General features: G+C 42.2%; 1 protein-coding gene across 5 annotated transcripts in view; it reads right to left on the bottom strand.

Annotated features, from left to right (window-relative positions):
• Positions 1 to 16,110, bottom strand: part of JPH1 (junctophilin 1) — an 87,292-nt gene that overhangs the window by 21,417 nt on the left and 49,765 nt on the right. For all 5 annotated transcript variants that reach the window (XM_084260752.1, XM_084260753.1, XM_084260754.1 and 2 more), the window contains exon 3: positions 8,054 to 8,172. In XM_084260752.1, coding sequence (XP_084116878.1) covers positions 8,054 to 8,172 — 119 coding nt within the window. The remainder of the gene's footprint in view (positions 1 to 8,053; positions 8,173 to 16,110) is intronic.

The following is a 16,110-nucleotide window of genomic DNA, read 5'->3' as shown; positions in this document are numbered from 1 at the left end:
ATTTCAAGTGCATGGCTATCACCCTGCTCCATGGGAGTCTGGCAACTGACCTCAACAGAAGCACATCATGTGTCCAACTGGCTGAGTCTGTCAGCCCTTACCAACTTCTAGAGCACTTCTGAGGAGCAAGCCCCAGTCCTCAGTTTAAATCCTAGGTCTGATAACTGTAAGAACTAGCTTGCATTTGGCTGGTGATCACTGCTGTAAATGGCAGCACTGACTTTCAGCTGTACGTTACTAAGAACTTATTTCCAGCTTGTGTTTGCAATGCAGCACTTCACTATTACCTGCTGATTTAAATAATAGGCTGTTCACCATATTACACAAATATCAACTGTGGTACAGTCATCAGCAAAGACATGGATGAGACGACTACCACATTCCTTGCGTTTCATTTGATTCCTCTCTCCCTGGTATTTTTCACTTTTGTTTTCTTTCTCCTCACCAACATCCTCCAGTATTCTCACTGGAATCAGGCAGGAAAACTACATAAACACATTTGATTCTCCTTTTGAAAACATTACAGATTTGTAACTGTCATGACTTGTCTCTTAGCTAAACAGGAAAACAGACTATAATTAATGAAGTTTGGGATCAAACCTGAAACTACTCCAGCAGTCATACTTTACATTGAAAACAGAACACTTATTGCTCTTGACATTTATTGTTCATTGTACTTTTACTGTTTTCTCCCCTCTTGCATAGCATCTACAGGTTGGCCTTTCTATTTCACACCAAAACTTTTAACGTAAGCATCCCAATTCCCAGTGAGTGACTGGGAATAGACTGTCAAAGTTGCATCATATACATTGCCTCTGGGACCACCCACAAGTGTAGGGGAAGCAGTAGGCATTTCTTCCTTGTATTTAATTGTCTTTGCAGAATTTCATATCATATATTCAGAACAATTTTAAATGAAATCTCTTGCACAAACCAACCCTCAAGATCCACCTGTAGACATACGCAGGTTTACACAGATGCTAGCAATTACTGAAATTATAGTAGTTGCTCTGCTGATATGGATCAAACATCTTCAGACTAAAACTGCATCCACTTCCACAAGCAACTTGAAACAACCACAAAATGAAATGATATGATTTAGAAATTTTAGGAGCAGCAGAAAAATCTCATTCATAGCTGTCAGCTGCTTTTCAATACAATGGTCTTCCTCTTTAGTAAATTTAATAACCATGTGACATTTTTGCCAAAGCCCTCTAACTTCTGGCTCTGTTAAAATCCTTATTTGTCAAAGAAACAGTGCCTGCACTGTTTTTCTCTGAACACCTTTCTACTCCTCTATAAAGAAGCAGAGCCTAGGATATGCACCCAGGGCTTGGGTTTCAGATGCCCGCATTTCTTATGCCTGTGGGTATGTGCTAATAAGGCTCAGTACTGGGAAGACATGAAATATCTGTATGTCATCAAACAACCGAAATCACATTAGAATGATTCAGATGAGCAAAGTAACATGGAAACAACTAGACAGTTTTGGACCCCATTGAATTCTAGTCACAGATTTATATATGCATTGCTACTTTACTCAAGCTCTGGATACCTCAGATGGATTAATAATTATATGATAACATTAGACTTCATGTTTTTTAGAAGATTCCTTTGTGTCTTTGTGTTTCTAGGAAAATTATAAACTTGAAAGATGCAAAAGCATCTTTTTCAGATCTCTCTTCACACTCTTTATACATCTAAGTAAGTCTCAAGCTTTGCAGACTTTCTTTGGACAAAATGCCATGTATATTAGCCATCTATTTTTCTGGCCCTGACAAACGTAGAATGCAGCTGCAAAGATCATTTTTCTCTGATGTTCTACCCTTGCCTCAGAAACACATCTCTTGTTCCCCATTTCCTATAAAACTAACAGCAAAAGAACAGCAAAAAAAGCCACAGCAAGTGCTAACTGCTTATGGTAAAGCAGTACAAGACGCTCTATACAGCACAGCTGCAGGGATGTGCTAATGTAACCCACATCACACCTTAAGAAAATAACATGAGAAACTGAACCTCTTTCAACATAGTCTGAGCCTTCACTAATATAATAAAATCCTTTCAAAATAAATCACCGTGGTCTAGTGAAAATTAGCACTGTGAGGAAAGTTCTCACAGTACAGACCTTGTTAGCTGAATTTCAACATGGAACAAATATTTATGACGCAGTTATAAATAGGATTTATAATGGAAATGTTGACACTGTGATAATACTCCCATGTGACAGACCCTACTTCATCCTGTCCTTGGCTGATGGACACTGCGACGGACCAATATAGAAATTTACTGGAGCAGGCCAACAGTAGGAAGGTCCTATGTCCTGGAAGGGGGGTGTATTTTTTGAGCAAATAGTTTTTAACTGGAGAAAGGCGACAATTAAAACCCTAGGGTAATACTCTCTCTGATTATACCTGTAACTAACAATCCCATGGCAGCTCAGATAGGTATATCTGGGCTAGAATTCAGGCAGCCACTTCAAGATACCAACATACCTGAGACAGGACTGAAGCTAGTCCAGAATAGTTGCCTATCTAGCTAACTTTGTATTCAGAACCTGTCACCTTTACTAGGCAACCATAATTTGTATCTAGATGCAAATTAATTAGTTTAGTACTTAATGGAAGCCTGTGAAAATTACAGTGATTGTAACAGCTTTATCTCTCTACAAGAAACCTGTTCTCTGTGATTAGTTTTAAAAGTTATAATGCTCAAAATTACATGTGTTTTTTTATAAGCAAATCATTTGATTATGTGACTCAGAAGTATCTTGGAGAGATTGAGAAAGCACCCTGAAGAATTAAGGTTACTCCTTTCTCATTCCTTTGCCTTCTCCTAAGCATGCTCTCTTGTCCCAGATGAAGGCTGGGGAATAGGCTGAGCCAGTGTGTGTGTATGGCATGGGGCAGGAGGGGTGCAGACTGCCAGCAAGTTGGATGGGCAAAAGGAAAAACGTGGAAGCATGGGAGCATCTGTACCTAAGGCTTGGTGAGAGTGGCGACAAATCTGTAAGTCAAGTTGAGCAGACTGGTACGACAAGGGTTATAAAAAGAAAGGGGAGAACAAGAATAAAGCTTGAAACTGATACCTTTACTTTTAACCCACCTTCCTTCTTTGATTACTAGATATAACAGAAGTGCCTTAGGATACTTCCAATGGCTCTGGCTTCTCCAGAGTTGTGTAGAAAGAGAACAGAAGCAACAAACTGTAGAGAAAAGATGCCATAGCAAGAATCCCAACAACAGTTGTGTGAGGATGATGAAGCCGTATGTCGAATAATTTCAGAAAATGAACAGGCTCTTGTATGACTAAGAATAACTAGTGAGCTTCCGTATGCTTTGAGGCACAAACTGATGGCATGGCTGGCAACTCGAATCAGGCAAAATGCTCATTGTAATTGGCTTTTTAAGTAAAAATATCTGGCCTGGTCCACATGCATTTAACCAGTACATTCCAGTTAATTAGCATCAGGCAGAAAACTCTCTTTCCTGTCCATGTGGAGTTTGCATTTTGTGAACTGGAGGAGGTGGAGATGGCAGAGAGGAGGAGGATGGGAAGGATGTGTTTTCTTCAAAGGCTATAGACATCCACCACTGGTCAAAAGAGAATATAAAACACAGTTGCTCTTTAAAGCATTAGAGGCCACTAGAAGCTGCGTCATCATAAGCTTAAAATGCTTATTTCTGAAACTAGTGATGTTCAGCATATTAATACTGGAGCTGTTAACAGTAATCAAACATTACAGGAAAAAATACTGGTAAAATCTGACAAATTCTTAATCTTTTCATTAGAAGGTCTTTGTTCTCTGCTTATATATTTACCCTGAAGAGACTCCATCCATTTTTCTGGAGATCGTTAACTGATAAAGTGTTCTTTGATTTCTCTCATGTCTTGTTCAGGGGGTAAAGGCTGGACAAACTGTGCTGGTGAGCCATGTACGTTTGTCTGGCAGCTGGCTGGCCTGACAAATAATCTGCCACAAAGCAATTCAGATCTGAATCTCCAGACCTTAATTGCTCCATGGTAAAGTGCCCAGACTGCTCTTACCCTGCAGCAAAGTAGTTTTACCCCTCTTTCATTTAATCAAATGCTATTCATTCAAACTGAATGAAAGAGCAGTATCCATTTGCTGCAGGATATATATGCACACAGACAATTATGGCTTAGCTGTCCAGTCTGTGCAAGTTCATACTTTAGCTTATCTCCTGATAGTGTGTTTACAAGACTATATCCTAGAGATGGCCCGCGGAATTTAGAATGAATGGGTAAGTCAAAGCATCCATTAACCTTGTGTAAAGCTAGAACAACATTCCCCCCTTCTACTGGGTGTCAAAAGCTTCTCTTTTCTGCTACACCTTTGATAGAGCACTCCCATTAGTCATTTGCCCTTCTCTAGGCTTTAATAAGAGACACAAAACAGTGCTTATTGTTTTTCTTTAAGCAAAGTGTCCCTGGATGACTCCCTAGAATGAGGATATGACTCAGGTTTCATTTGTTTCCTGTCCCGGTATGCTCTCTTTTGACACATCTACAAGTTTAGTGATGCCTGGAGGAAACAAACAGGTCAAAGCCTGGATTTCTCAAAATTCATTTTATTTGGTGAAAAAAAAAAAAAAGGCCTGTAAATTCTGGTCTCTATAAAGACTCCAAATTTGTTAAATCTACAAAATATATCACCTTGTGGGTAGGGCTCTGCAAAGATATGCCATAGCTATTTACCAGTAGCCGAATCTCTGCTATACCAAGATTAGAAGCAGGGTCTTGCCTGAGCCTTGTGTGAAGAAGCTTAGAGAAAACAGCTCCCTGTAACCTTTTAAGTCTTTACTTAAATCATCCTTGGGCCATTTCGATCATACTTGCTTTCCTTACATGCAAATATTAAGGTAAACAATTCCTGGGAAAGCTAAGTCTCAAGATTTCTACAGCACCTCCATAGTCGTGATTCAGATTGACATTATTATTCTTACCTGCTGGATGCTACTTTGCTTCCTACCACTTTGTCCTCCTTTCAATCTCCTTTTAAACTACATTACAAAGCTAGAGCCTCTTGGCAGCTTCTGATGAATTTCTCAATGAACATAAATTTAAACATGAGAATTGGGAAGTAAGAGCTGTCATGGTACAATGAGAGATGAATATTCGCTGTAATTATAAATTGTGTATAATGCTAGGGTATGTGGCCCAGAAGGTTGCTTTTTAAGAATCTGAAACGTGAAGCTTTATCAAACAATGTTCAAATATTTACATGGTCTTAAGACCACAGGTAATGCAGAAATCATCCATGAAGAGAGAGAAAATGCTTAGCTGTTGTTTACAGAGAGGTATTTGTATTTCACCTTCCCCCCACCTCTGTCTTCCATGACACCTGATCATATCCTACATGCTTCTATTCGTTGCTGACAGCATGCTTGCCTACTGTAGGAAGCAGTTCAAGCAATGAGAGAAAAACTACACTTTCCCACAATACCTTATTTTCAAGACCATTTAGGACAATGAAAGCTTTCTCTGAACTGTAGTTTCAGAGACTGAGATATGGTACTTGTCATTACCTTTCATTAGCACAAACAGAAACTTATAAAGGTACTGTAAAAATAACAGGCTCAAGCGCCAGAAAGAAACCGAGAAGTTGCTGTTAGGAAGCAATAATGGTTACCTTGTTTTCATTCAAAGACATGAAAAATGCTGTTTGCAAAGCAGATACTTACTGCTGTTTGTGTGAGTGAATGTGAATGTTAAAAAATATTTATGTTTTGCAACCATAAATGATGAAAGCTAATGCTAACATTGCCCACTAACTTGCAGTATGGCGCTTGAAAAATACATAAATAAGCAAGTACATGTACAGGTGAGTCTCAGGGTTAGCTGGTGCCAGAAAGAATGTATCTGAAAAAGGCACCGAGAACACTGAGGATGGGAAGTCTCTCTGACGTGACAGTATTTGTAACGATCACAATGATGTATTAATCTGGTGTTTCTCTGCAGCTTATTTGGGATAACTGAAAGTAAGTTAATATCTTGGAATCTTAAAGTAGCTTAAGCAATGGGAACAGGAACTTTTTTCCCAGATGTGTACATATATGCTGTGTTTGGCCACCTTGGAAATAATGAGGGAATTTAATATTTAGACTCCAAAAGAGACATTTACCTTTCAACAGGTAGCTAGCTAACTGACAGGCATTTTCACAGAAAGAACAGCGTAAGTGGACTTTGAGAAACATTTTGGTACATCACTGTACACATATATCACTGAAGTTAGCGAAGGGAAACAAACTCTTCCCTTCTGTAACTGTAATAAAAGTTTTAAATGAAAGGAAAAGTAAGAATCCTGCACCTTCTCCCCCCACATCTCAGCCAATTTGTCAGCAATGCTTCTTCAAATCCTGTGGCAAGAAGTAAAAAATAAAGACACCTAAAAAATTCTTGATCTGGGAGATTTCTTGGTGTCATATTTCACACCATCAGATGTTTCCCTTTTCTCTCCAGGACTGTAGCCATCTCTTTATTTCACGGGTTTGGCAGCTTTGAAATACTTTAATTCCAAATGCTTTAATTCCCCTCTCACTTGTATCAAGCTTTCCTTTGACAGGGTCTTTGGATGCATAAGCTTATGACTTCTTAACTTGTAACTGATAAGATCAACTGCTGCTATAAACTGGGAGTTCATCAGTTGGTGGAAGAATAAAACAATGAAAAAAGTAAAAGACTTGGGTATCACAGGAGTAAGTATGGGCCACTAACAAGTCCACAGGAAAGGTACTGAGGTGAAAGGTACATCTTGATATCACTTTAAAGCTAGTAAAGTCTTTCTACTGGAAATAGTTCTGTTGAGCTTTACCTACAGTTCTGGAAAGCCATGATCAAGACAGATGAATTCAAACTGGGATGGGTATGAAGAAAGGCTGCAAGAGCGGTAAGAGGAACGGAGATTCTAACTGGCCCTTGATTTGTGCTCTAAGCAAATAAAAAAAAGGTCCCAAATCCATCCAACTGCAAAACACACAAATTGCTCTCAACAACAAGAAAATGCACTCTTTTTTGTCAGCTGACAGTAATGCTTTAGTAATAAGTTACAGATAGTGGGCATTTATACTAAAAAATTAAGGAAATGAGTAGATTGCTAGAAAATGTTGAAGAATGTTGTTCTTTGATTTTGCAGGTCATATGAGCCTGCATCTACCATATGAGCACATGTAGGGATAAAGGGCTTTGTGACTGAAACATTGTGACGGTAAATGAAGATGAATCTCAGAGCTATAATCTGTATTAGCATACAAGTGCAGGCCAGTTCTTGAAAAGTAGTAACAAGATATGACACAACTCATTTGACAGGTGAAAGCAAGGACAGACTAATGAAAACACATTGCATTGGGAAGTGGAGTTCCATTTTATCTATTCAATCTTAAGCTAAAGAGCAGTACACAAAAATATTAACCTTGTGGAAAGACATCAGAAAAACAAAGCAAAATCCACTTTTCTTCTTTTCACAGCAACCTTATGAACGATGTGACTGGGGAAAATGTGTTGCAATGCTGATATGGATGACACAGGCTTAGTTCTATGATGTCACAGGATGGGACTAATGTCCCACACAGCACCACAGGCAAGCAGAAGAAGATTCCCTCACAGTTTATTTATGTGTAATGGTAAAGCATTCTCCAGAACTCAGGCTTTAGCTATTTAAATATTCCCTTGGTTAGTAAAAAAGCTATGGATCTTTCCTTTATTAAACACACCATGGAAATAACACAGATTTCTCTTTCAGAGTTCCCTAAAGCCCTCCTTTAAGACGGTCCTCAAGAAGCTATTAATTTGAGGGAAAGTTGTAAGCTTGATACTAACTTTTCGACACTCATCTGTTTTTACATAAAGCAACAGTCACCCAATGATGAAAAAATGAAAACAAAATCTCCCTGAGCAACGCACACTCTTCGTTACCTACACATGACCACACATTCAAAACAAAACTAATTTTTTAATTTAACACAGGATCCTTTCACTAAAGAAAAAACCCAACAAACTAGCCCCCAAAACCCCACCCCCCCCAGTGTATAATTACCTGGCTGGTAGAAATTTGGTGAAAGTTCTCTGGCAACTGCTCTTGCAATATCACATTCCTGGCGAGCAGCCTGAGCAGCCTGATCCGCAGCATCAGCTTTAGCTCTTGCGTGTGCAGTTCTGTACAGAGCAGAGAAGAGTTTATTTGCAGAGGAGTCTTTTCACCAGTTGCACCACAAATGTGCGAGCAAAGGACTACTGTCCTCAGCTACCACACATTACACTGTCTAGTGCACTTTTATGACCACTTACTGTGAGTAACTGCAAATCAGTCAAAGTATTTCAGAATCAACACATTATTCTTCTCAGTTCTTCAGTCCTGCTCAGCCTTGTATCACATCTACTTGTTAGGTACGCAATTTACAGCCTTAGCTTAGAATTAACATTTCTAAATAGAAAAAAAAATAGTACCTGCTTGAAACCTGGGATTGTGATGTGAATATACATTACCAGAATGCATATAGTAGTACAGAAGGTCAGGCTAGGCCACAACGCCGACTCCTAAACAGGAGTGTGTGAGACCAGCATACAGGGTGTCCAAGGGGACTGTGGAATGCTGCTACCTTTACAACATTGCAAAGCTAATGCTCAATGGTAGGTGCCATGTAAAAACTTTTGAAGTGCAAAATTGAGGTCTGGTGGCCCAAAAAATTGAGAAATGGGCACAATCCACAACAAGACCACATTGGAAAGGAATAGGATGGAAAATGTGTTTGATGCTTCAACAGGCATTTTTATAAATGGACACTTAACAGTTTTAAATTCTTGCACTCCAATCCAAACCAAGGTAACTTTTCTGAAGTCAAGACAGCAGTTTGGAATACTTCTGTAATCTGCTCTCTGCTTCCACTTTTCCCTTCTGCTATTTCTCAAAAAGCCTCAGGAACAGCTTGTGCAAGTGCCTCTGAATCCAGACTGTGTAAATTGATACTTGTGTTACTGCAAGATTGCATCACTGTTCAACCTCCCCACACCCCCACCCCCCGCCTTTATTTTTTTAAAGAGTCATCTGTTTAAAAATTCCTGGTGGCAGTGGTCTCTTCTTCGCCGCTACAGCATTAGCACATAGCCTAGAGCTATGAAATGGTTCATTAGAATGGAGGGAAAGCTAGACACGGCAAACTGGCAGAGCTTTTTGAGCCTCTAGAAATATTAATAGCATTTCTAAACCAGATATATTAAATTTCATGATCTCACGAACTTTCTCATAACATTCTAGTAGAAAACTGACACTTAAGTAAGAAAAAAAATAGTTAAGAGGACAAGAGCAGCGGCAACTTTGAGCTAAGGAAGAGTTCTATGTGTTTTAGATGAAGCAAGAATTAAATGTTAGCATTAACCAGAATGAGCACCAAGAGATTAACAGTATGGCAGACTTTGCATTTCTAAAAGGATGTTTAATCCCGTAGGGTACTAGTAGTATAAACAGACATAAAAAAACCACATAGACAGTTTCATCTGTGGTGCCTGGAGAAGATTTATTTAAGTTACATCCTCCCTAAAATGTGTGTGGGGATAAATGTTGAATTTTATTTTAAAGCTTAGCTTGTCATAATTTACTGGATAAATAGCAGCTCATGCTGCCTTCTTGCAGGTCCCTCTAGGTCACTGAGAAGAAAAAGATAATGAGCAAAGAAGCAGGAACACCTCTGACTTGTACTCAGGATGGGGGAAAGAACCTGTTAATCAAAACAAATACGTTGTATAATCCCATATGTGTGCCGTGCAGTTCATGAATGGTTGTACGGTATGTGCTTGCTCAGTAACAGTAATCAAACCCGTTCTTTCTCTACAATCATTATTTTCAATTAGATGAGCTATTCTTAGCTCCTGCATAATTATGTCTATGTAGCATAAACTTAATGAAGCAATCCTAGCACTGGGACATTGTTTTGTGAGACAATAATGTAGTCTGCACATAGATAAACTAGACACTGATCATCCCTTTGTGAGGATAGACCAACCAGACCATTCCCATATAAAAACAGATTAATACTATTGCCATCGCTACAATAGGCACTCTAAAAGCTAATATGCAAAATGCCCAGCATCAGGAAAGCATACTGCCAGGACAGTGCAGTTACTTATTTCCTGTTTCTATATCCAAGAAGCAAATCACACATGCTGTCTAAACGTATCAAAGAAGCGAAGGAATTACATGGTGACCTGAGTAATAAGTTAGTGAAACTTCGTCACGTGAAGCTGGGCAGGAGCTAGCCACCGCAGGAAGAAGCGGATGGAACAGAAGGTAAGTGAGCACTGCTTTCTCTGGCTGCCTCATCCTCCAGATTTTATTTTTAAACTCGCACTTCCTGCTATTCTGCCCCTTTTGTGCTCACAGTGAGGAGCTCCAGCAGACCAGGAGCAAATGTTCAGATGCGAACGCTGCCAAGGCATGTCTCACCGACGCACTGGAGCGGAGCCTCAGTGCTGTACTGTCGCTGACAGACGACGCAGCAAGAGGAACTCAACAGCCATGGGAGGCTGAGGCACAAGAACAGTGTTTAGGCTCCTGAGCAGGCCTTCAACCGGCCAGCCTGAAGGCTGTGCACATGACTGCATTGGGGCAGCTCCCTGGTGGCTTGTGCTGCTATGGGCTGGGACAGAGTTAATTGTCTTCACAGTAGCTGGTATGGGGCTGAGTTTTGGATCTGTGCTGAAAACAGTGCTGGTAACACAGGGATGTTTTCGTTCCTGCTGAGCAGAGCTTACACAGAGCCAAGGCCTCCTTTGGTAAATGAGAAAGGAGAATTGGCTGCAACTGATGCGGAGAAGGCTGAGGTACTGAATGAGTTCTTTGCCTCGGTCTTCTCTGGCAGCCAGGATTCTCATAATTCTCAAGTCCCAGAACCTTGCATCCCTGGACCTCTAGGTGCGAACTGGGGGAGTAAATCCCCCCACACTGTAAGGGCAGAGCAAGTCTGAGACCGCCTCATGAGACTGAATGTTTACAAGTCTATGGGGCCAGATGACATGCATCCCAGGGTCCTTAATGAGCTGGCTGATGTGGTTTCCGAGCCGCTCTCCATCATATTTGAAAAGTCGTGGCTGTCAGGAGAGGTTCCCGGGGACTGGAAAAAAGGTCACATCACTCCCATTTATAAGAAAGGGAGCAAGGAAGACCCAGGAAACTACAGGCCGGTGAGCTTCACCTCTGTGCCTGGGAAGACCATGGAACAGATCCTCCTGGATGACATGTTGGAGCACATGAGGGAACAGCATGTGATCCGGGACAGCCAGCACAGCTTCACCAAGGGAAGGTCCTGCCTTACCAATCTGGTGACCTTCTGTGATGGAGTGACAGCATTGGGTGATAAAGGGAAGGTGACCAATGTCATCTACCTGGACTTGTGCAAGGCCTTTGACACAGTCCCCCACCACATCCTTATCTCTAAATTGGAGAGATTTGGATTTGATGGGTGGACCATCCAGTGGATAAGAAACTGGTTGAAAGAACATGGACAAAGGGTGGTGGTCAATGGGTCTATGTCCAGGTGGAGGCTGGTGACAAGCGGTGTCCCCCAGGGGTCTGCCTTGGGACCGGTTCTCTTTAACATCTTTATCAATGACATCGATGATGGAATTGAGTGCACCCTCAGCAAGTTTGCAGATGACACCAAGCTGAGTGGTGTGGTTGACATTATAGAAGGAAAGGAAGCCATCCAGAGGGATCTTGACAGGCTGGAAAGATGGGCCCGGGGGAACCTAATGAGGTTTAACACTGCAAAGTGTGAGGCCTTGCACTTGGGCCGGAAGAATTCCAGACATAGATACAGACTGGGAGAAGAGCTTCTTCAGAGTAGCCCTGCTGAGAAGGACTTGGGGATTGTGGTGGATGAGAAGCTTGACATGAGCCAGCAGTGTGCTCTTGCAGCTCGCAAGGCCAATGGTATCCTGGGCTCCATCAGAAGAGGGGTGGCCAGCAGGGACAGGGAGGTGATTGTCCCTCTCTAGTCTGCCCTCGTGAGGCCCCATCTGGAGCTGGGGCCCCCAATACAAGAAAGATGTGGAACTGTTGTAGAGGGTTCAGAGGAGGGCCACAAAAATGATTAGAAGGCTGGAGCACCTGGCCTACAAAGAGAGTCTGGGGGAACTGGGCTTGTTCAGCCTGGAGAAGAGAAGGCTGCGGGGGTACGTCATTGCAGCCTTCCAGTAATCTGCTCCTCTCACCACTCCACCAGTGAGGAGGCTAGGGGTGCCCAAGGAGTTGGGAGGGGACACTGCCAGGACAGTTGACCCAAACTGACCCAAGGGATAGTCCATAGCACATGACGTCATGCTTAATATATAAGGGGCTGGGGGAACAAGAAAAAGAGAGTTAAGTTTGGAGTGATGGTATTTGTCTTCTTAGGTAACCATCATGTGTGATGGAGCCCTTTTTTCCTGGAGATGGTCGAGCACCTGCTTGCCCATGGGAAATGGGGAATGAATTCCTTGTTTTGCTTTGCTTGTGTGGCTTTTGCTTTACCTATTAAACTGGTGTCATCTCATCCCACAAGTTTTCTCACTTTCACACTTCTGATTCCCTCTCCCATCCCACTGTGGGGGAGAGTGATTGAATGACCACGTGGGGCTTAGCTGCCAGCTGGGGTTAAGCCACAACAGTCTTTTGGTGCTGAACATGGTACTCGAAGGGTTCGAGACAACAACAGATTTGATTGGAATGTGCTAGATGGAATTCACAGCTGTTCCTGCTGTTCAGCTATTAACCATCAGGCTCCTGTGCTTGCCATGGGGCTTGCTTGCCTCACTGTGGAGTAGAGCCTGGCGCTCATCAGCGGCTGCGTTTTGCTTTTGCTGCCTGCTGTAGTGCCGTGCTGCTGATCATCGCACCGCTGTGCCTGGGAACGTTTTGATAACAGCAGTGGCGATGTGCCTGGGCTGGCAGATGTCTGGGCCATCGCTGCTGTTTCTGCGCTACGGGGCACGCTGGAACTCCTGTGTGAATTTGAGTCCAAGGGACTGTGACCTGTGGACGAGCCCTCACATGAACAGGACAGCCCAAAATGTCTGTGGCTGTAGGTCCACACCACAGCAGGTACATCTCGAAGTGTCTGTGGCCATGGTTCTATCTGTGCTACAGGAGGGATCCCTCTGAAGGGATTGTGGTCCCAAGGGACCAGGGGTGGAGACTGTGATGAAAATACCTTTCAGTTGTTGTAACCCATGATTTGAGTTGCATGTTACAGGAATTACTATAGCGGAACCACTTGAAGCAACAGAGGACAAGCCTTACAAGAACCAGCACCAGTGCAGCAGTAACCTGACCTGAGCTGACTTTGGTGCCCAGTAACTTCACACAACATACCACCTCTCCTGTCCTGAGTGACCCCTGTAACAGGTGGAGCCCAGAGTCATGGGCTAGATGAACTCAGTGGACATTTATGGACGCTTAAAGACATTATACAAGGGTGCTTCCCAGACTAAGGCAATGACATCTGTGTATTATATCAAAGGATGGGAAAGGGGTGGTAATTAATCAGGTTGTACTGGACAGTGTAGGACCTGAGCATGACATAAATAGTATGGATAAGAGGTGGGAAATGTGCTGGGATAGAGTTAATTTTCTTCACAGTAGCTAGTATGGGGCTGGGTGTTGGATTTGTGCTGAAAACAGTGTCGGTAATGCAGGGATGTTTTAGTTTCTTCTGAGCAGTGCTTACACAGAGCCAAGGCCTTCTCTACTCCTCACACCACCCCACCAGTGAGGAGACTGGGGATGCACAAGGAGCTGGGAGGGGACACAGCTGGGACAGCTGACCACAACTGACCATATTCCATACCACATTATGTCACGTTCAGCATATAAAGCTGGGGGAAGAAGAAGGGAGAGGGGGATGTTTGGAGTGATGGTGTCTGTCTTCCCTAGCAACCATTGTGTGTGACAAAGCCCTGCTTTCCTGGAGATGGCTGAACACCTGCCTGCCCATGGGAAGTAGGGATGAATCCTTGTCTTGCTTTTATTGTGTGTGTTGCTTTTGCTTTATTTATTAAACCGTCTTTATCTCAACCCATGAGTTTTCTCACTTTCACACTTCTGATTCTCTCCCCCACCCCACCGTGGCAAGAGTGAGGAATCACAGAATCACAGAACTGTAGGGGTTGGAAGGGACCTCCAGAGATCATCAGGTCCAACCCCCCTGCCAAAGCAGGTTCCTTAGGACAGGTCGCACAGGTAGGCATCCAGACAGGTCTTGAATATCTCCAGAGACAGAGACTCCACAACCCCCCTGGGCAGCCTGTTCCAATGCTCTGTCACCCTCATTGTGAAAAAGTTCCTCCACATATTGGTGCAGAACTTTCTGTGCTCCAACTTGCAGCCATTGTCCCTGTCCTGTCTCCACAGACCACTGAAAAGAGGCTGGCTATTTCCCCTTCTGTCCCACACTTGAGATATTTATAAGCATTAATAAGATCCCCTCTTTGCCTTTTTTTCTCAAGGCTGAACAGCTTCAGTTCTTTCAGTCTTTCCTCATATGGGAGATCCTCCAGTCCTTTAATCATCTTCCTAGCCCTCCGTTGGACTCTCTCCAGGAGACCCCTGTCTTTTTTATACCAGGGAGCCCAGAACTGGACACAATACTCCAGGTGGGGCCTGACCAGGGCAGAGTAGAGAGGGAGGATCACCTCCTTGGACCTGCTGGCCACACTCCTCTTGATGCATTCCAGGATTCCATAAGAGCTGTATGGGACTTAGTTACTGGCTAGGGTTAAACCATGACATGATGTGGCCTCTTCAGCATCGTAAATGACATATGGCAAATGTGAAAAGAACAGGAGAAACCAGCAGAGCCAGTGCTTTTGTACAGAATAGAAGCACTGTGCTTTGCCTGTGAACACAGGCTCTTCATTGTTTGCCATTTATCACCTTGGCATTTGGATGCTTTACTGGCTAACTTCAGCAATGTGTACTTTATTATCTCAATTTGCACCTGTTTATTCAAACATTTCTTTCACTTCCTGCACACTTCCTTCTAAATGTTAGACTCAAATAATGTTTCTGTTGCTATTGAATCTCATTTTAAAATTTTATTTTTTATTCTTTCAGACTTGATTTGTCTGTAAGTTTTCCAAATTGCCTGTTACAGTTACTGCTGCTGGGCACTACAATTTATTTGTACTTGTTTTATTCTGCCTTGCACAGACTCTCATAGTACCAAGTGTATCAGAGACTATGGAGAAATACGTCAGTTTTTAATGGCAACGCTTAAAAAGGAGAGCTATCAGAGTAGCCCCACTGAAATAGAACCCCTTTGCTCCACTTATGCTTTACAAAGTTTGGGAAAGCCTTTTTTACCTTTTATTCCTGGTGTAAATTTGTCACTGCAAAGTCTTGAAGTTTTATTATCAGTAATTATTCATAGAAATTTAAGTCTATGAGGTAGCAAGCCAAAATGACTCCCATTTGAATGACCATAATCTATTTGATAATTGCTTTTCTTCCCCAGAGAGGTCTACATATTTTGTTGTGACAAAAAATCTTTATGGGTATTTTTGAAAGAGAAAACTAAAAAAAAAAGTCTTCTTTCCTCAACCCCAGCCAAGAAGATGACTGCATTAGGCTTTGCACTCTCCAGGGTAGGGCCAATCCGAAGTTTCAGCAGCAAAACAGAAACTATACCAGGAAGTAGACAGCAATCCATGGACTGCAAAATAGTACAGGGAAATAATGACTCACCTGCTTTGCAATGCTGCATTTGGGTTCTAATGCACAGCAAAGGACCTTCAATGATTTCTCTTCTAGGTGAACAGGCAGCCCTTTGTTAAAATTCATTCTCAGCAAATGTTACACAAAATATACAACACTAACTTTCAAACTGCTGTGTGTTTTTACATGTGTATCTGCTTGAAAGTACATCCTGCCACTAATACTCCATGTCGTGTCTCAAACACGTACTTGAAAGCTTTCAAACCAATACAAAATTAATATATTTAAAAAAGAACAATTCATATTTAGAAGGGCAATCTGAGGACTCCACAGTTGTGGTAAATGTAGTCGAGACAGGGACAAAATTAAGTTGTACCTGTGGCAGGATTCAAACTGTACCTGCATTAAAA

The sequence above is a fragment of the Gallinula chloropus genome (assembly GCF_964237585.1).
Source record: "Gallinula chloropus genome assembly, chromosome: 2".
Lineage (NCBI taxonomy): Eukaryota > Metazoa > Chordata > Aves > Gruiformes > Rallidae > Gallinula > Gallinula chloropus.
This window is presented reverse-complemented; position numbering and strand designations above follow the sequence as displayed.